This window comes from Pteropus medius, unplaced genomic scaffold, assembly GCF_902729225.1.
Source record: "Pteropus medius unplaced genomic scaffold, Ma_sr-lr_union100, whole genome shotgun sequence".
Classification (NCBI taxonomy): Eukaryota; Metazoa; Chordata; class Mammalia; order Chiroptera; family Pteropodidae; genus Pteropus; species Pteropus medius.
Window position 1 is genome coordinate 18,330,392 of NW_024352784.1, and position 21,736 is coordinate 18,352,127.

General features: G+C 42.2%; 1 protein-coding gene across 3 annotated transcripts in view; it reads left to right on the forward strand.

The window, feature by feature from the left end:
- The window catches only part of FAT3 (FAT atypical cadherin 3), a 600,781-nt gene that overhangs the window by 529,967 nt on the left and 49,078 nt on the right, over nucleotides 1–21,736 (forward strand). For all 3 annotated transcript variants that reach the window (XM_039847662.1, XM_039847663.1, XM_039847664.1), the window contains 4 exons: nucleotides 15,584–15,973; nucleotides 18,391–18,605; nucleotides 19,803–19,940; nucleotides 20,902–21,045. In XM_039847662.1, the coding sequence (XP_039703596.1) occupies nucleotides 15,584–15,973; nucleotides 18,391–18,605; nucleotides 19,803–19,940; nucleotides 20,902–21,045 (887 nt within the window). The remainder of the gene's footprint in view (nucleotides 1–15,583; nucleotides 15,974–18,390; nucleotides 18,606–19,802; nucleotides 19,941–20,901; nucleotides 21,046–21,736) is intronic.

Sequence of the window (21,736 nt, forward strand, 5' to 3'; positions counted from 1 at the left end):
GACAGGCTAGGCAAGATTTCAAACTTGGTGCTCCATGAACAGAAATAGCATAGGTGGCCTAAAGTAGGATTTGGTGTAGAGAGAAAGATGAAAAATTGGAGCTTTATTGAGAATTAAAGTACAGTCCTTCAGAAAAAAATGTCGGAATGAGAACAAGTTTGCTACTCATGGCAAAACGGGGCGGTCTTGCCACCAAGCAGTTTACAGTCATAGTAGGAAACAGGCATGCACAAATGAACATTCAAAGAATAATATAATAAGTGTTATAGTAGAGTCGCATCTGTAAAAGTAGGGATTTTGTAAGGACTAACCAGATAGCACGTGTAAAATGCTAGCACAGGGCCCTGTGGGAACATTAAAATGTGAGCATTGAGTTTCCAACTAGGGCAATTCAAGAACAATCCACAAAGTGGCATTAGCATTTAAGTTGGGTCTTAAGGGTTGGGGCTCTTGGAATTTGGATAGGCAAGAAGGAAAAGATCTAGTAGCCAGTGAGGGGAGGAGGATGGGGAGAGAGAGAAAGAGAGAGAGAAGAGAATTGTATTAGCCAGGGTAGGCTTGGCTAGGCTAGGCTAGGGTGACTTTTTAAAAGTCTCAGTATCTTAGCACAGCAAGTTTAATTCATTCGCATGTGCAGTACAGGTTGGCATGAGCCAATCCAGTGACAGAGAGAGCTGGCCCCTCCATCCTATTAACACTGCCTTCTTGACCTTTAGCTCCCAAGGTCTCCACTGCAGGAAAGAGAGAGATAAAGGAGGCATACCCACTCTTAGTGTGTCCGCCTGGAAAAGAACCCATGTTATTCTGTCACTATCCATTGCCCAGAACTAGTCAGAAGAGGCTAGGAAATATAGAGGAGGCCATGGGATATTTGCTAAGCACTCATTGTCTCTGCCACAATGATGAAAGCGGGAAAGGGCAACTGGCTCAGCAGGTCCTAAAGAAGCAGGAGATGGTGAATTCCTAATATGGATAAAGAGGATTCGCCTCAGCGATATGGAGAGACCACTTGACCTTAGAAATGAAAATGAGAGGAGCAGAAAGAAAAAACCTGAAATTCAGAGTTCGAAGAACTAAGAAGGAGATGCTGAGGATAACCCAGTGAAAGACACATATCTGCCCTCAGACATCTCCATATGGTAAGAGGTTCTATCATCTCAGAAGACTAACATGGCAGCAGCTGGGCCGGGCACTCTGAGGAGAGTGCTGGGAGTCTGTTTCGGAGGCTAAGGGAAATGTGAGAGAGCATCACCAAGAAATGAGAGAGGGAAATGCCTCATCCACCAAGAGCTCTGTTGGTGCTGGCTTACATAAAAGAGTGGACCCAATCTACAGAGCGAGTTACATTAACAGGAAATATGAGAAGTTCTCTCTCAGTCTTCCAAAATGATGCCTTTCTCTCTAAAGTCGAGAGTTAAATCTTCATATTAACAGAGAACATGAAAGACACAGAAAACTGCCCTCTTGACAAAACTTCCTTTTTTTGTACCCAAGTGTTTGTTTTTCAGCAGCATCAGGATCCTTAACTTAGCAATCATTCACTGTAATAACATATACTCTCTGTCCATGTTGGGGATTTGTTTTTTGCATAGTTTCATGAGGGAGATGGTGTCACGACCCCTGTGCTGTGCTCTCATGGAGCAGAAGCTGAAATGAACTTGGTTTTCCAAAGCACAGATCTTGTCGGAGGAAGTGAAATGCTGGCCCAATATTTTTGAACATCATTTGCTCTGGGAGTGTAGCTCCGTATGAAAGAGCAGGAAATTATTTATCTGAAAGGAATGTTCATGAAAAAAAACGCTGAAGGTTGTCAAATGGATGTCTTTCTGACCAAACCACTTTAAATGAATCTATCCAGTTGTTTTCTTGCCTCTTCTGACTCGTCCTGGCCTCTGTGTCTGCCACTTATTTAGAGCCATGAAAAGAGACTTGGGAAGAAAAGCTAAGAAATGGGATAAGGCCACAGCAAAGGCTAGATGCTGTGGGTTAGCAGTTTTCTACATCTTCCCTGGGATGAAGTCTGAGAAAATGTCATTCACACCAATCGATAAGAATCAGAAACAAGAAGAAGAAGAAAAACAGAAGAATCAGAAACACTCATCTACACCTGGAGCTCTCATTTATCTTCAAATTTGATGGCCAAAACGAAGTTCCAGCTCCTGTGATGATGTTAGGTTTTCAATCTTTCCTCATCACCCTTCTGGTCTCATAGAGGTTTGTGTTTGATTTTAAATCTTTCATCATCACCTTCTGGTCTCATGGAGGAAAACAAATATATGTTCAACATGTACTCTTTGAAGGACTTAGCTGAATACGTTACCTATGCACTGGCCCCATAACCAAAAGAAAAAAAGCATAGCTGACAGAGGAGGTGAATTCTGAAGCATCCCTGGGTATGTGGGATGAGGAGGATGGACAACCTGTGGAATCAGGAGGAAGTTGGCTATATCCATGTATCACACAATGCAGGCATGCAGAGGGCCTGCCTCTTTTCCCTTTTGGGACTTCCCAAGTAGACAATTCCTCATACCCTGGCCTCCTCTGGACTCTGCTGATCAGACCATGGGGACATCCCCACATGTCCCTGGGGGACACATCTCCTAGTAACCAGATCGATCAAGAGGCCACATGGGTGTGGGGCAAGCAAACCCTGGATGATTAGTGCCCTGTGCCATGTGTAAGCTGTGTGACCTCGGGCTAGTCATTGGCCTTCCTCAGACTGTTTCCCCTTCTATAATGTTAGAGTGACAGTAGTAATGTTTGCTTTGCCAACCTCAAAGGGTCAGCGTGAGGCTCTCCCAAGAGTGGATGGAAAGAACCACATGAGGCCACATTTGCCCTCCCTGCAATTAGGTCTCCCTGCCCTTAGCTCCCCCAGCACTTTGAGATAATCTTTTCATGGAAATGTTTGCATGTCTCCCCCACTGCCCTTAAACTCTCCACTGCAAGACTGGTGCTGAATAAGAATTTTAAATGATAATCATCGTAATATGGCTCATAATGTTTACTTCTCGAGCTTCTACTACATGCCACGTACTGTTCCAAGTACTGCAGATTCCTTATTTCGATTCCTCACAACAACCCTTCAAATTGGCATGTATTTTGGTTGCTGTTCTATTTAACATATGACTAAACTCTGAGGGATTAACATGGCCTGAGCTACAAACTGGATTCTGATTCGTTGGATCTGGGAGGAGACCTGACCATTTGCATTTCAGAATAATTCCCGGGGGATATTAATGCTGCCTTCCTAGGTCTTGCTTAGCAATTCTTAATCTTTTTGTGCCAGGAATATTTTGACAGTTTGGGGACACCTACAAATCGCTTTTCAGGGTGATATTTTACAACTCGTAAAATAAAATACAAAAGGTTACAAATGAAATAGATGTGTCTAAATAGTCTTTTAAAGTTGTTATATAGTAATATGAATTTCTGCTCTCAATATTAAATATACGATCTAGCACAGTAGCTCTAATAACTTCCATATTATGCAGTAGTGGTAAGCAGAGGTATGTGCAACAACTGTAAAATAATATGAAAATAGCTGTGATTTCTGTTGGCTACAAAATCACAGGTGCTGCTCATATTAGAGTGATCTTTTGCCCTAGTTTATACCTGAATGTGATGCTAAATCCAGTTAGAAGTTAATGAAAATAACGATGTAAATTTTTCCCCTTCCGTGGTAGGCAGCCTCTAAAATGCCCCCAATGGTCCCCACATCTTGGTATTCATGAATTCTATTCACATATCTTATGGATCCCCTACCATAGCAATTATACTTCCACAGACTCCACTCTCGGAAGAAAAAGGACTCTCATGCAGGTCAGTGGCCACTAAAACGGGGCCCATCCTGAAAGAACAGTGGTTCGACCAAGTCGGGGTCACAGCTTCTTTGACATGGCAGGGGGTGAGTGATGATGTATTAGCTGTTGGATCTGGGAGGAGACCTGACCATTTGCATTTCAGAATAATTCCCGGGGGATATTAATGCTGCCTTCCTAGGTCTTGTTTAGCAATTCTTAATCTTTTTGCTACTCCCTGTTATTGCTCTCATGGATTCATGGATTCTCCCTGGGCAGTAGGCCCACTTCCTCTGGAAGTCATAGTCCTCACAGATGTTAGAACATTACTACTAGAAAGGCCCTGAGGCCAAATCCAGTCAAAATCCTTCTTTTTCTGAAAAAGATACTGAGGCCCAGGGACAAAGAAGCTTACCCTAAGTTACTTTGTTAGTGGCAGAGCTGGATCGAAAAGGAAAGGATCCTGACATTTGATCCAATGCTCTTTCCTATACTCTAGTAATTTCTACCAGAAAATGTCTCAAGAAGGATTCAATTCCGATTTCAGCCCATCTGCTCTTAAGTATCATATGTTATATGTCTTTCCTAACACCTTTGAAATTGTTGCCAGTAATTTAATATGTTGTTTTTTCCTCCCCAAAGCTGTTACTCTCTGAAGTATTAAATCCTTGAAGGTGGTTAAGGGACTAATAAAATATCCATAAAAATTAAATAATTCCCCTAAAGACTAAGATACATGAGCCATTCTCTCAAGTACATTGTAGTCAAAGCCCTTTGTCTGTTATAGATGTCAAAAAATATAATCTTACGTTTGAAGCCTTTCTCCAGAGAGATCCAAACACTCATACTTGTTATCTTACTATGACGAGAGTAGATCTTGACACTCCCACCTGCAGGTGGAGAAACGGAGCTTCAAAAAGGTTAATGGTTTCTCTCAAGGCATCTGTTAAATGGAAAATGGTCCTAAGTAAAGGGCTCTGGGACCCTCTAAACCCCTCCCTAAATGCTTTACCTCCCACTAGCATAAGGACGCCTTCAGCAGTGCATGCAGCTAAATGGTGAGACCATGGCACCCCATCACCTCTGCGTCACATTTGCCTGTCACTTTGGGGAGCCACGTCATAGTGGCTTTGGGATGAGACTTGATTAAATATCCCAGTTCCCACCTTTACTATTTGTATGACCTTAAATAAGTTCCCAACCCTTCTGAACTCCACTCCTCTTCTCTGGAAAAATGGAGATATTAATTTTTTGGTTTCCCACCAGACCATGAGCTCCTAGAAAGCTAAGATAGCATCCTTATAACCTGTGTGTCACCAGCACTGGCATGGCACCAGCCACGCAATACACACTTAATACACATCTGTCGAACTGCCAAGTTGTTGAGAGAACTGAATTAGACAGTCCACCTAAATTCCGTAACATCATATCCAGGGGATACATGAATTCCTTCGTCCAGGGGCTTGCACACACACAGGGCTCCCTCCTGAAGCAAGCCTCAAAGGCTGGAAATCCCCCTGTACGATTTCATTAGAGATAATATGAATGTCTTCTGTCACACAGGGCTTAATTTGGGAATACAAAGCGACCCCCAATGTGCAGGAAAACAGGATCCCTTCAGTTGATTAGGGTCCTGCGAACCACCTCCCAAATTCCGTGGTCCGGCAGCACTTAAAATAATGCATAAAAATCAGACATTGGTTATCAGTCCTGGTTATGCATCAGAAGAATCCTCTCGAGAGCTTTTAAAAATAAACAGACAAAAATGAAAAACAAACCAGCAAGGGCTCCATCTCCAAAATTTGATTCAGAAAGTCTGGGAAAGGGCTCAACATACAGTTTTTTCTCTAGTTGACTCTGATGCCTTGTCCAGTTTAGGAGTCTTTGCATTCGACACATATAAGTTGTTGTTACTATTACTCTTCTTAAAATTGAATGACTTTCAAGCAGACGGTAAAAACACTGCAGTACTGCCCCTTTATCTGTGGTTTTGCTTTCTACGGTTTCAGTTACTTGTGGTCAACGTAGGTCCAAAAATATTAATTGGAAAATTCCAGAAATAAACGATTCACACATTTTAAATTGCATGCCAGTCTGAGCAGCATGATGAAATTTCTCACTGTCCCTCTCTGCCCCGCCCAGGACATGAATTATCCCTTTTCCTTCATATCCAGGCTGTCTATACTTCCCAGCCATTAGTCATTAACCATCTCAGCTCTCAGGTCAACCATCGTGGTATCTCAGTGCTTGTGTTCAAGTAACCTTTATTTTACTTACTAAGGCCACATTGACATGACTTTTATTACAATCGATTAAAATGATCCTATCTTACGATGAGTTTTTGTTGTTTATCTCTTACTATGCCTAATTTATAAATTAAACGATCATAAGTGTGTATATATAGAAAAAAGCATAGTGCATATAGGGTTTGGTACTATCCATGGTGTCAGGCATCCACTGGGGGTCTTGGAACATAGCCCCCGAAGATAAGGTGGAACTACTGTAGTTGGCAAATGAAACAGCTCCTTCCTTTCAATGAAGCATTTTAGCAGTCACCCATGGGCAGGGAATTCTGATTTCTAACAGCTGATCACAGTGATTCATTCCCATGAGCTCCCCCATTCACCTTCGGCCTCATCCACAGATACCACCAGTCGGTGACGCCTCTGAGGTGTGCAATTGGATCAATTCTGATCTGACACGCAGCAGAACAGAAGATGGATTTAAGGGAGTGCTAGGGTGTTTGGTGGGGGGTCGGAATTTCCACCTACCCCTGGGCATTTTGTGCAGAATCCAAGGACCCCCCAGCTTTGGCATCCTGCCTCCGCAGGGTATGTTGAAGCTCAGTGGAGTGTGCTTATCAGCTTTGCCGCAGGATATACGCTCTTATTTCACCTTGTGAAGCCTCCTTGACAGGTGCAATTATGTTGTCCATCATCTGCTGGGGAGCTCCATGAATAACTTCTCACATGTTACAAAATGCTTCCCACCCACACATCCTCTCCAGCTTGCTCCTTCCAATCTTCCTTCGTCTCTCTCTACTAATTTATCCTTTAACTTATGCCCAGTTTTTAGATTACCTGTAATTGTTTATTACAGCTCTGATAATTTGCTATTGGCTCTGAAAATAGACAGCTTCAGCTCCTGCCATTCTAAACTTATAATTCAGCAATACTGAACCCTTTACCCTTCCCTGAGTATGCCTTGCATTTTCACCACTCTTACCTCCACATGTGTTCATATCACTTGAACGCTCCTTCTCTTTTGTCACTTTTCCACTTTGGTACTCCTGACAGCTCCCGTCTTTCCTTCATGACTCAGTTCAGTTGATTTCTTCTCTGGGAAGTTTCCCTTGACCACCCCTCTCCAATAATCAACTATATACATTTTTGTCTCCTGAGAAATGAGAGCATTTGAGGGTCGAGGAGTGACCCATTCTTCTTTGCAATGCCTGCCATGTAGCCAAAGTCCTGCGAGTCTTTATTGGATGGGTGAATGAATCGATCTAGTGGTCACACTTAGTGACCTACTTAGGAAACATTTTGAGTATCACAGTTGGCTAGCAAGTTCTTTACACTAATAGAGTTGGAGTTTCGAGTACTTAGTCGATGAGCTTATTTACTTACACTCAACTAGCCCAGGCCTAGCAAAGTACCAAGCCATAAGGATGAAAGAGTTTATACCCAGGTGAGCTGCAGCCTTTGAGGTATCACAGAAGGTCTCAGCAATAGAACCAGCTTCATGTGCGTGTAGCCTTTGCAGTTGTACAAGGTCCCATGCTTAGAAGGGCCCCATGCTTGGTTTCATGCTCTGCTGTGGCTGTATCAAACTTAACATGTTGTAAATAAGGGCCACTGCATTTTTATGTTGAATGGGACCTCACAATCATGTCACTAGTCCTACCCGACAGAGCTGGTGTCAACCCACCTGGTGAGTCCACAGGAAGTTTACGGTGTTGTCAGGATTTCCCTAACTCTGTGACTGATGCTGCCTTTTTTTTTTTTTTTTTTACTATTTAGAGGCAAATACTGACCCCTGAGTTGGTACTTTGCCCATGGGAATGTGCCAGGGTTAATCATATCCAATGAAAAACTTTTAAAAGGCACTTAAAACAGAAATAATTAGTCTATTTAAAAGTCATTTCTGACTTGAAAAGTAATAGCAATTCCATGAATTTCCTCATGGCAACTTTCCGTTTTATTTCATATCATCTGCAGGCATATTTTAAAAATAGGAAAGAGCAGTCGGTTTGAGCTCTTTCACTGTAATGGGATTTTTCTTGCCTCCCACAGACAGTAAGAGAAGAATTTTAGGCTAGCCGTTTTCTTCTACAACTTAATTAAAGTATAAAAAACTTGTTTAAAAAATGTATCCTTTGAAATAACTTTATAATGAGACCTTTAACAAAAGTGGTTTTCTAAGTAAAGTCAGTGTCTTTCTGAGCATAAACTAAGATGAGGAGTAGAATAATCCAGAAAAAGAATTCGTGTACAATATATAAGTATCTTTTTCTACAACTATTTCAGATGATATATGTGTTGAGAATCAGACTAGCCTGGAAAATAACTTGAAAATTTGAGTTCTCTCCAAAATTGAAATTACAAAATTATTTTCCATGTTCATGATTTGTATAATAGTTCTTTTACTTATTACAAACATGATCTTTGTCCACTGTGTAAAACTGAAGACAGGAGAAAAGAAAAACAAGTCAATTCTAACCACTGTTGCCATTTTGATAGAAGTCCTTTCTTCATCTTTTCTCTACGAAAAATGGGCTCATAAACTAGATATTGCTTTGTAACCTGCTTTTTTCCACTGGCTTGCAGCATATTCCCATGTCACTATATATTCTTTTATACTTTCATATGATGATATATGTAGTATTCTGTGATATGAATGTACTATAATTTATCCAGATAGTCCTCATTCTTGGAAAATTAGGTGGTTACCAGGTTTTTTCACAAATGCAGTCATCTACTTGGCAATAACTTTTCATGTATCCGTGAAGGTTTTATGTACATTTTTAATATTAAATATTCCTGACTTCCCTGAGTTGACTCTTTTGAGTTTCTTCAGTTCTTTTAACACATGCATTTGCAGTGAGCATGTATGTGCAGTATGCATATCATCAACATTCATTGCATTAACATGCTTATGTACTTGCTTTGGTCCCCTGGTTGTTTCCTCTGCAGTTCAGCATGCATTGCTCTCTCTCTATGTACAAGGCCCTGCTTTCAGTACTGGAGTACAAATATAATAAGACACAGTCCCTCTACCTAAAAGATACCTAATCTAGTAGGAGAAAAGACATAAATATAACTAATGATAATATAAAAATAATGTCAAGGGAACAAAGAGAAGAAAGTAACTGGGGAAATCAAGGAAACTGTCCCAGAGAAGACCCCACAAAGACTATGTAGGATTTTGACAAGGGAAGGAGGGAAAGAGAATGTTCTGAGTAGAAGGGAGAGCACAGGCAAAGGCCTGGAGGAATAAATCTGCATGATGTCTTCAGGAGTAAGTGGAGTAGACAGTGCATGATGGAGGTGGAGCAGGAGATAACACTGAAAGGGTAGGTGGGGACCAGGCTGCAAAGGACTGGAAAGCCTTTCTCAAAGGTTTTTACTTCTAGCTGTGAGAAGTGAGAAGCAAGTAATTATCTTGAGCAGCTGGAGCAAGACTGGATCTAGTTTTAGGAACTTAACTCTGGTTAAGTTTGGCCAGGCAGGATAGAGTCTGAGTTAGTTTGTAATCAGGAGTCTTGCAGCAGTATAGGTGAGAGAAGATGAGTGCCTCACACAAGGCTGTGAGACCTGGCCACAAGACATCCAAGAGATGCTTAGGGAGCTTGATCTTCAGTGGTAGAATCAAAAGAACCCAGCATCCTGATTCAGGTGGGAGAGGGAAGTTGGGGGAAGACATGCAAGCTATTCTCAACTATCTAATTCAAGTAATTCCTATCAAGTTGCTAAGCTACTAGAGTTAGGGATGATGTCTTTTGGTCTCCACCTCGCCTCAGTGCAGTGCCTAGTATAATCAAACAGGTGGCACTTGGCAAATTCTTATTAAGTGGAAGGGTCATGGCCAGTGTCTCCTGTGAGAAAGACAGAACCCTTGCATTTCTTAGAAGTAACTACTGTCTTTTAAGGATAAGGCTTTAGCAAAGGAACGCAAAGACATACTCAAGAACCAAAGCTTTGTTTATCATTTTTCTTCCAAGGATAATCCTTATAATTTAAATAAGAGCGTGCCTTCCTCACCATGCCTGGGTCTTAAAGACTGAAATCTAAATATGCTTGTGGGATTTTAAGCACTGATGAATAGGCATTAATGAAAGCAGGAGAAAATATTGGTTCAAAAATAAGTCATTAGATTGCCTGGGGCATGGGATCGGGTGACCGACTGCAATGGGACATGAAGGACATGAATAATTTTAAAGAGTGATTAAAATGTTCTATGTCTCAATGAGGACCGTGGTTTCATGGAGGTACACATTTGTCAGAATTTATGAGCTAAGACACTTAAACTGTGTTCATGTTATTATATGTAAATTATGACATGTCAATGAAGTTGATGTAAAAAATGATTTGAACCAAAATTTAAGTGTTGCTAGAGTCTGACTATTGAAAATGTTCCAAATTATTTCTTCCCCCTATATCTATTCTGTATATATTCAAACTCTTTTATAAAAAAAAAAAAAGTCAATTTGCAGCATTTTAGTACAGCCCACATTTTATGTGTACTACCTATGGGCCAGATCTTGTGCATTCACTTGAGGGCGTAGTGGTGAATGTCACAGACAAGGACCTGCCCTGACAGAGTCAAAGCAGCTACTGGCAGAAGACCTCAAAGTAAGCATAACGGAGCTTTTTCTAAGTTCCTAAAGCTTAGGGAGCTTGATCTTCGGAGGAGGTAAAAGCATTTTTTAAAACCAGGCTGAAAAAAGCCTGAGTGTGCTTGCTATGTTGGCCACTTTCGTCAGTTGGTTTTGGTGCTGATTCCAAACTTTTAACTATCTCAAATATAAAGCTGAGTTATTCAGACACTGGGTCAGATCCTTGAGGATGATCTAGCTGTGGGTGTTATTTCTCACTGAGGTTTAAGAGCCTTGCTGTAAGCTATATGTGTGAACCCCAAACATTTAACTGAATGGTATAAATCTGCTGTGTTAAGTTTTCTTTCCATCCAGAAAATCCAATAGCTCATCATGATCAAGCTTACTGTTGATTTTTCCCTTGTTGACAAGGTTCACTTACGTGCAGGTCTAGCAACTCAGTGGGCAGTTGGGTGAGAAGGACAGTCCTTTGGGAATTAAAATGAAACCAGTACCATTAGTTTAACTCACAAACAAATCATAGTGCTGGAAGATCATCTTAGACCTCAGCTAAGCTGAGTTCTGTCATTTTAAAAATGAAGAGACCTGAGACCCAGGGAAGTTAAGTGACTTGCCCAAGCCCGCTTGTGTAGTTTGGGCAGACCATGGCCCAGAAGCAAGATCTCCTGTCTTCCAAGACTGGACCACATTAACAGTCCCATGTCCCAAATGTCCATCTTTCTAACTGGCCAAATTGAGAGGAGCCTAGCCTCCATTCAGAAGCCTTTCAAGGGAGGGAATGTAAATGCCCTTGGTGAGCCACCTCAGGATTTCACAGCCTTCTCTGCTGGGAATTTTTATGTGCTATTTCTGTCCTCCAGCCCTCCTCCACAAAATGCCACTACCTATTACTTCCTTTGAACAAATAGGGATTTTAATCATTCTCTTTTTTACTTGATTTTAATCCTCTGAAGGCCTCTTGCTCCATTTGCCACAGTTAACGCGCAGAAACTTCACTTGCAATGAAAGTCATACTTCTCTTGGTAGCCTGGCATTTCAGCATTTTAAGAAGCTAAGTAGCTCTGTCCTCATTAAATTAGTCTCAAGTTGGAGAAGAGAATTACATACTTTAAAACACAGATGCAAAATGATGGATTAATGTTATATCTTAATGTAACATTGTGACATGCAGTAAGAGCATTAGACCAATTAGCAAGTGAGTCTTCTGCTTGGATTCATCTTTTCTGCCAGGTGTGTAGCAAAGGGATGGTGATTTGAAGGATGGTATTTATCAAATACCCTTGGATAGAAAGCTTCGGCTTTAGTGTAAGATCTGCATTCCTTTACAAAGTCAGTACCCCATTGCCTGGAAACACAGCAAAGAAAGTGCTACACCGAAAGAAAGTACTGCCTCCGAAGTGACATTTACCCGTCTGACTTTATTTCTAGAAATCATTGAAATCCATCGCAATTGTGTCTCAGTTGGAGTTAATATGTTCCAAATATATATTCTGCTCTTTTCTTGAGAGCTACCAAATTATAAAAAATACCATTTAGGTTCGTTAGTTTTGGTTCCCCCACTCCCCCTACGTTTTCTGATCTCGCTTCCTTATCAGTGTGATTGGTAACAGAGGAGAGGTAAATAATAAATCTCACAGTTCTTTCTAGTGTGAACGTCCAAGATACTGTCAGAGTAAAATATATGGGGAGGTAGGGCAGGGGGAGGGGGTTGGTAAGTTTCGGTCAGCAACTTGGGGTGAGGGGAAGGTTTTCCGCTGTGGTAAAGCAGAAAAACCCTGTCACGGAGTTTAAATTAACAAAATCTGCCTGGAGGAGAGTCGTGGTCTTTGTGTGGCTGATTAATGTCAGCCTTGTAAATGCAGTGCTCCAACAACGCGGAGCAGGACGCTGGCTGGAAGAACACAGCATCTCGGGCTTGGGGATCCGAGCAGAGCACAGTGTCCCTGAATAGGGCTGCAGACCGGGAATACAGGTGGTATTTCTAATTAGATTTCAGCTGTCTGTCCCGGTGAAGGAAACAGGCAGCCATTAAAAGCACCTTCCCTTTAGGCCTTGCTGCTACAGAGTAGCAGTGTGCAAATCCAACTCCTATCTCTCCTAATTCAGATGCTTGGAGAACCATGGCTTTCAGGACAGTGAGTCCAAAATGATCTCTGGGTCTGAAGAGGAAGCATGTCCAAGGGCAGATCTTAGATCCTTAAAGGGATTGATCAGGGAGCCTTGGCAAAAACAGGCTCTGGTTTGTCCCTGGCGCTTAACGAAAAATGTTAGTGGCACCAGGCAAATCCTTCAGCCCTTGGTTTATGCATCAGTGAAGTGGGTTTTTTAGTTGTCAGCAGATGCTCAGATGAAAGCCCCTGCATGAATTTTCTGCCCCAATTTATTGTTGATAAGGGTGGTGTTCCAGATGCTGGGGGTGGAAGTCGAATCTGCAGTGAACATGTGTGATTCGAAAACCTGAAAACCTATGTGGTCACTGGTTTCCATAAATGCATTTTTGTGACTTTGAGAAGTATCCTGAGACCATCCAATTAGTCAAGCAGCTTCTGGGGCATACCACCAGCTCTGACATCCAGGCAGGTTATTATTTTTCAGGTGCAAGCTTGATCACTTTTATAACCCTCTATGTATTCACTCCAGGAATTTATGTTAAAGAATTTAATCTTGCAGACACTCTAAAAATAGCCAGAAAGCATCCCTTTAAACCTCTGCTCTGGGACCGTATTTCTAGGGGCCGTAAGAGAAGAGGAAAGCCTTCTTTTTTTTAATCTCACCACCAATAAAATCAGAAGTTGATGTTTATATATCACAGGGTGGTTGTTTTGAGAGATAAATTAAAGTAAATGATGAAACTTTGGAAAAAATGGACTCTCTGGAATGGAACCAAGAACAAGCTCTTAGTATTGACCTTTTGGTTAAAGCCACATAATGCAATTTATGTCATCCCCTTTAGACATATTATTTTATTGGTTTGCTGGGAATTTTGGCTTAAGGGAAATTGTACATTGGCAGAGTTACTGCCAAATGTCTGTCCCTGCGGTGAGGTGTTATGATAGTAAACAATACAGGTGCAGGCCATCCCCTCTAAGAGCTTATATTCTAGGCGGTCCGTGATTCACAAAAGACATTTTAGGTGGTTGCTACATGGTAGGCATGACTAATGACTGCCCTCATTAAGAGCATTTGGGATCGAAATGGTGCTTTTTCAGTCTACAAATTTTGTTAAATCTTATTTCTTACAAATCTTAACTCCTAGCGAATTTGAGGTTTAGAAACCATTTGAAGTGCTGAGATCCTCTGATGAAACCGTTAAGTTGGTCTTCAGAACCAGAAGTAAATCCAGTCATCAGGCACTGATTTGCCGGTGGTTAATGGACATTTCCCAGTTGATATGTTTTAGCTTTAAATCATTGAGCTGGAGATCACCCTCTGACTAGATCTTCTCCCTTCTTTGATGGGGTGTCCCAGGCTCGCTGGCCATTGGATTTTTTCTCTTGATATTCCCTTAAGACCTCATCCATTCTTATGGCTCTACAGGCCGTCTAAATGCTGATGACCCTCAAATTTACAGCTCCAGCTTGACCTCTCTGATTTGCAGCCTCCTGTACTAACTTCCTTCTTGAATCTCCATTTAAATATAAAATGCCCGTCTCAAACCTAATCTGTCCAAAACGGGGCTCCTGATCTTTCATCCAAATCCTGGTCCTGTTACATCCTCTCCATCTCAGCTGATGGTAACACTCTTTTCACTTGCTCGGGCCAAAACCTAAGAGTCATCCTAGAATCTTCTTTTACTCTCATATCTCGTATCTTGCCAGCTCCACAATCTTTTCTCACCACCTCCAAGTTCAAATACATCCAGGACCCCCTCACTTTTCACCACCTACATATTCAGAATAGATCTGGAACCCAACCACTTCTCCCGTCTACCACTTTAACCACCACCAGCGTGTTTAAGCTGCCATTACCACCTGCCTGTATTCTCACGAGAGTCTGCCAGCTGGTCTTCCCACTTCCTCTCTTAACTGCTCTTCATTCTGTTCCCAACCGTCATCATGAGTGATCCTGTTCAACTCTAAGTCGCATCACCTGGCTCCTCTCCTAAGCCCTCCAGTGGCTCCCACCTCACCACCACAACCCCACGCAATCTGCTCCCTACCCCGTCATCACCCCGATCTCATCTTCTGCCTTTCTCTTCTTGACTCTGATCACCCTGGTCTCAGCAGTGCTTCTCAAACCCGCCAGATTGGATCCACCTCAGGACTTCTGCACTGTGGGCTCCTGCGCCTGGAGTGTTCTTCCCCCAGAGAGCGGCACCGGCCACTCCCTCCTCTCCTTCAGGTGTTTACTCAAACGTCGAGGCCTCCCCTGACCACCTTATTTAAAATTACCACCCTTCCTTCCATCTCCTAAACTCCCGCTCCCCTCAACACTCCCAACTCCTCCTTATGGCTTTATTTTTCTTTTTTTTAACTACCTAGCATGCCATGTTTTTTGGTTCTCTGTTTTTCCTAAGTCCCTTATTTACTCCCACTAGGATGTAAAAATTTCCTCAGGAAATGTTCATTGCTAGAATCTCTAACATCTAGATAATGCCTGATAAATTATAGATAAATATATGTTGAAGTAATTAATTAATTTGCCTTTCTCTTCCTGTGGCACATCTCTTTATCCATATCTATTGGTATCTTAAGAGATTTTCTCTAGTATATTACAAATATCCAACTATTTCTGATATTTGTTGCCAATATTGTTTATTTCTTTACCATTTAACGTAGTGTAAATATTTTATAAACTGAAGCGTACACCTTTGTAAGATCAAAGCTGTGGGTTTCCGTAATTGCTATTTTTCTCTGTGTGGCCCTTCGAAAGTCAGCACAGCCGTAATATTCTAGTGCAGAGGGTCGGGCTGCATTCCTTGGCACTCACTTTCTCACATCTCCCGCAGGCATCAACAGGAAGGTTGTGTACTCCCTGGCCGACTCGGCCAGCGGGTTCTTCTCCATTGACGGCTCCTCTGGCATCATCATCCTGGAGCATCCACTGGACCGGGAGCAGCAGCCCTCCTACAACATCAGCGTGCGGGCCACTGACCAGAGCCCCGGACAGGCCCTTTCCTCACTCACCACCGTCACCATCACTGTCCTGGACATTAACGACAACCCCCCTGTGTTTGAAAGGAGGGACTACCTGGTGGCAGTGCCTGAGGACACCTCCCCTGGCACTCAAGTCCTTGCTGTTTTTGCCACCAGCAAAGATATTGGCACAAACGCTGAGATTACGTATCTCATCAGGTCTGGGAATGAACAAGGGAGATTTAGGATCAACCCAAAGACGGGTGAGTAAACAGCAGCCTACTTAGAATGCGAAGCTTCAGTCGACCTTGCTTCTCCTCCTAACCCTCCAACCATTTTTCTTGCAGCAGAAAAGTCTTCTCATAGCAGGGCCTGCAAGCAGACCCCAGTGTGCTTTCTTGAATCTGCTTCTTAGGATGCCCCCTGCTGAGTTTGAAGCTCCCAGCCTGTGGGCTCACCTGCCAGATACTTGATCCACAGATTGGCTCCCAGATTTCCCATAGGAAGGCTGGGGAGCAATGATGTATTTCCCAGAGGGAAGGAGGAAATAGTATTTGCACAACCAAGCACTAGGGATTGTTTGTTTCTCTCTCTCTCTTTCATTTTTTTTTTCCTTTCTTTCTTTTTTAACTTGGATCATATGTTTATATGTTTAAGTGCTCCCAGAGATTAGTGTACACTTGCCACTGTCCACACTCAGGCTGCCACTCTTTCTGGTCACCTACCAAGGCAGACACCGATAAGTGATCTGACAATGACCTGAAGGCCTTCTCAACCCAGCACCCCAGTCAGCTGGAATTGGCGCCGTTTTTGAGGCCTGTTTGCTGCTTCTGGTCAGAACATTGTCATTTCTCATCATGCGCTTTTCAAAACCTCTTCATTAGGGAGTTAATAACTGCTAGGGGCAATCTGGGTGACTAAAGATGGTCATTAAGAATACAAGTTTGGATGTTCTTTGAAAGTAAACATAGTCACCTTTATATTTTCATAGAATGTATTAATATTTCCAAAGCACTTTCATAGATGTTCACTTTTGTTCATTCCCCTGTGAATAGGCAAGGCAGTCCCACTTTGCAAATAAGAAAGGTGAGTCCTACACCTCTAGCCATTGGACATAATTCCAACGTAACAAAGGAAATGCATCCTCCTATGGATAGTCCAGTAAATACAAAGAAGAAACTAGCATAATTAGCAATGCTTATTTAACATGGTGAATATGCCAGTTCCTATTAAATCATTAGTTATTTTTCACATTTTCCATATGAGAAAAACAATTTCGGTGAGGTTAAATAATTTCCCCATTTTTCATTATGAGTAAGTGGGGGATCCAGGACTCGAACTTTCTGACTTTAGAATACACACTTAACCTCTAAATTACACTGCTATGCTTTGGGGGCAAAAAAATGAAGGAGATACAGTTCCTGCCTTAACTATAGGGAGGCGGAAATATTGATGAGGGAATTACAGTAGCAGCTTCTCCCAGCAGTAACTCGGTTTATTGAGGTCATTACTTCAAATTAAAATGTATGGGGTTTTTCTTCTCTTAAATATGTGTTAGCCATAGCCTGTCTCATTATGGCCCTTGTGGATGAACACCATGGGGAAATGGTTAAGTACTGTTTAAATTTGGCACTGGATAACGAGACTAGGGTGTAACGTAAAGCACTAAGGATGATAATTGCTAAGAAAACTTAATTATGGGGAGAAAAGGGCTCTTGTTATAGATATGACTTGTTTCTCACCTTAGATAGAAGGGCAGCCTTAGCTCCTAGAGAAATTGCCTGCCTGGAAATGTGAATGGATGTGACATACCTTGGTTCTAATTATTGTTTTTCTGATGAGAGAAAGGTCAGTGCTTTTGAGAACTGCTCTACAGGCAATACAGTGACCACTTACCAGTTGCAGAATGAAGGATTGGATCCTCATCAGAAAGGGCTAGGATGGGGGTGGTGGGAGGGAAGATAGCACTCCTGGAGCTTCTCCTAGGGCCGGCACCCAGCTACCTGCTTTCACCTGTTCTGCTTGCTTAATTTAAAGATCTCCATGACACAGAATTATCTCTGTTCTGTAGTTGTGGACACTGAACTCACACTTACTATTCAGCCGCTGATTCCCAGGTATTTTCTTTTCCATTATGTCACTAGACTTTGAGATTTCTGAGGTCTTTGCCCTCTTTGTGCCATAATAGTTTTAGATAAGTATATTGTAACTTAGCAAGACACCTTAGTGATTATTCAGTTCAGTGTAGCCTGCAAGTATTTACTTTCTGACGATGAATGGGGTCATATACTCGTACCCACAAATCTCACTCACCTCACCCTCGGTCAGCCTGAGTCCACTTGAAGACTCATCGGAAGGCACTTATCAAGTATGTTGTTCCTCTCCCTACTTTCTAGTTGAGTGAAATGCCAGAGACTTTCGGGCTGCTTGAGAGAAGTTCAAAAACTATTCAGAAATATGCAAAGACTTAATTTCTTCAGTGTTGTGTCTGATGGATAGCTTTATTTTAACTGACAGCATCAATCAGACTCTGGATGCTTTCAGCAGAGCATTAAATAAACAAATCCTGAATATCTAAAATTTTTGGCTCGAGATAGTGTTATAAATATTTCCATAATTATGGAACTGCTGACCAATGTTTTTTCTTAATCAAATCTAAAGTTCCTATTTTTCTTCCAAGGGGGTATTTCTGTCTCCGACGTCCTGGATTATGAATTATGCAAAAAGTATTACCTGGTGGTAGAAGCCAAAGATGGGGGCACCCCAGCTCTCAGTGCTGTGGCCACTGTCAATATCAACCTCACGGATGTGAATGACAACCCTCCCAAGTTCAGCCAAGATGTCTACAGTGCTGTCATAAGCGAAGATGCCTCGGTTGGGGACTCTGTCATTTTGGTATGTGCCAGTGGGAGATCCAGATGTCTGGGAGTAATAATCCTCAATAGAGTGAAAAAGTGAGCAAAGTCTGTCTTGAATTCTCTTTACATTTTCTCCTTTCAGTGTCCTTTCTGTCCCCAAGAACTCTAGTCAGGCACTAGTCTTTCAACTGCTTCTTCTCTAGTTTGTCTATTAGAAAGGGTCTGATAAATTCATTTATGCAAAGGTACAAGTGACTGATAATCACTTTCTTCCCAGGAGTGATTTTTGAGAAAACAAAACACATCTTGAAATGAATTTTTAATGATGACTCCTAATATTTTGTGACCTTAGATGATAAGTTATTAGGTGGCTAAGGATAAAATAAAATTCCTCCCTGCCTTGCCACACACATACGCACACACTCACACACGCACACACAGTAGGGCAGCTACAAATAGGAGCAAGTTTAAGGTGGATAAGCTACTCTTAAAGGAACTCTTTCCAGAAGGAACGTTTTCTAATACCAGTAAGAGCGAGCCACGTGTGGGTGAGAACACAGGCTCTCTTAGACATACAAATTACATTTTGGAAGCAGTGAGTCCCATCCTCGCCATCCTCACCATCCCTGGCTTAGTCAGGGCTCTACTCTCCATCCTTATCTATGGCTCCCACAGCACCAAGTTGTAGGTGTACATTCTTTATACATCACACGTAGATCTCCCAGACCCTCTCTCCTTCATGGACATTATGAAACTATTTCCATACATATAAATTCCAAAATCAGCAGCAGACAGTGGGGATTTGTCGGCCACGTGAGAACGGGATTTTTCTTGGGCTTTCTGAACATGGAAATGCATAGGTTTAGAGAATGCCCAGCTCAGTGGCAGAGACTCGTCGTTTTTGCAGAATGGGGAAAGAATTAGGAAAGTATCCCCATCAGTTCGCTTTGGCACTCTGTCTTTACTAGCTTTAGGCCTGAGGAAAATCAGGTCTAACAAGAATCAGGCTGTAGTCAGGCAAAACTGAACAGAAATAAAATGGCAACTCTGGCAACTGTTGCTTCCCTCCTTGAGCCAACCGACTGTCTCTTCCATTGGGGGCATGATCACTGTCACCAGTGAGCAAAGTGCCCAAGAAAAATGTTAGAGCTGTGCCCATTTGTGCAGACCTGGCACCCTAAGAATAAACCTTTTCTCTTGTGTCATGTCATCGTTTTGCTTGTGTCCCATGAAGCTAATAGCAGAAGATGCAGACAGCCAGCCCAATGGACAAATTCATTTTTCCATTGTGAATGGAGATCGGGACAATGAATTTTCTGTGGATCCTGTCTTGGGAATTGTGAAGGTTAAGAAGAAATTGGACCGAGAACGGGTAAGATAATTTAGGCCAGCTCCCTTCCCATCCTCACGCATCCCTTTACGGAATCAGGGACAAGCTCCATGAGCTTCCAATAGGAAGATTCTCCATTCTAAATAGTGACAGTAAATAGAGATGGGCTGAGATGCAGCAAGGTGTGCTTGGGTTAGACCTTTGAAAGCATGTTCTGCCCATAGGTATTGGCAGTTTCTTATTTATGGGTGCTTTAAAGAAGAAAGCAAATATGTATTTTCAGGATGGCTTGACTTTTGATCCTTCCTAGACCAAGGAGACAGAAATCTTCAGCATTGAGATCCTATGGTCCTGGTTTCATAAGCAGCTGCAGCTCTAAGTGAACAGACTCAAAATGATCATCTGAAGGTATCTAGGTCAAAAAGAATGATTCAGAAAATGCCTCTGTCCAAGGTGAAACTTAAGTTTCTAAACACTGTCTGTTTTGACCAAAAATGTGTCTTCAGAGAGAAATTTTAAATATGGAAAAAGATGTTCTAATAGTGGAGAAGAAGCTGAAAGACCTCATGGGATGATACAGTTCCATAACTCCCAAAGTATCAAAACTGATAAGTAAGACAAATCGGTGTTGACAATGGTTGTGTTTGAACAAAGGCCGAGAGCTGTAGTTCTAACCAGGGATGGTTTTGCCCCCCAGGGCACATATGGCAATGTTTGGAGACATTTTCAGTTGTCACAGATTGGCAGGAGGTGATACTGGCTTCTAGTACTTACAGACCAGGGATGCCGCTAAACATTCTACAATACACAGGTCAGCCCCCAACAATAGGGAATTATCTGGCCCCGAATGTCACTGGTGCTGAGATTGAGAAAGTTTGGTTTAGATCAAAATGAAGATGGCTGATCCTCAGCAAAGCAGAGCAGAGCCTGCAGCACCTCTGAGTGTGCACAGAAGGGAAGAGGTGCTGCATTTCTTCACCATCAGCCCTTTGTGCTTTGACAGGTGTCTGGATACTCCCTGCTGGTCCAGGCAGTAGACAGCGGCATTCCTGTGATGTCGTCAACTGCCACCGTCAACATTGACATTTCTGATGTGAACGACAACAGCCCAGTCTTTACCCCTGCTAACTATACTGCTGTGATTCAGGTGAGCAAATGTTGCTACCAGGCACTTGTTCTTATGCCTTAGGCCTCCCTCCTCTCCTGTGGTTTACTCCTCATGGTTTATTATTATTTTTACCTGTTGTCAACTCATCCTGTCATATAGCTGGTATGAAAAGAGCCTGAATTCTTCTACTGCAACTAATTATTAAGCTTTGATAAACACTATCACCAGTGGGGTTCTTTCAAGTGTCAGGAGTGTTATATACATCGTCTGTCCCCACACAGCCCTGTGAAGTGGGATGGTAGATCAGCCCCCACTTTATAGTGAAGGAGCTAATGTTCTGAGGGGTTAAGTAGCTCTCCCATGATCACGCAGCTGTTAAGTGGTGGAATCAGGATTTGAACTCAGGTCTGTCTTCCACAAAACCTGTTCTCTTTCCACAATGACAGGTTGCCTTTAAGCCACTTTATGCTATTCTGGCATGGGAGGGAAATTGATACAAACCATACCATCAGTCAAAGGGAGACTGGGCATCGGGATAGAGGCGCTATTCATTAAATCACTTTCCCATAAGTAATTCGTTTAGCACTTTAAATCTACTTGCGCTTTAAAATGAGACTGCAGGATAGAATAACTTACTGCTAGTATTCTGCAATCAGAGGGAATGGCTCTTCTTCCCATCTGTTTTTTTCTTACTTAGGAGATTTTTCATGAGCAGTAGGTACCAAGCCAC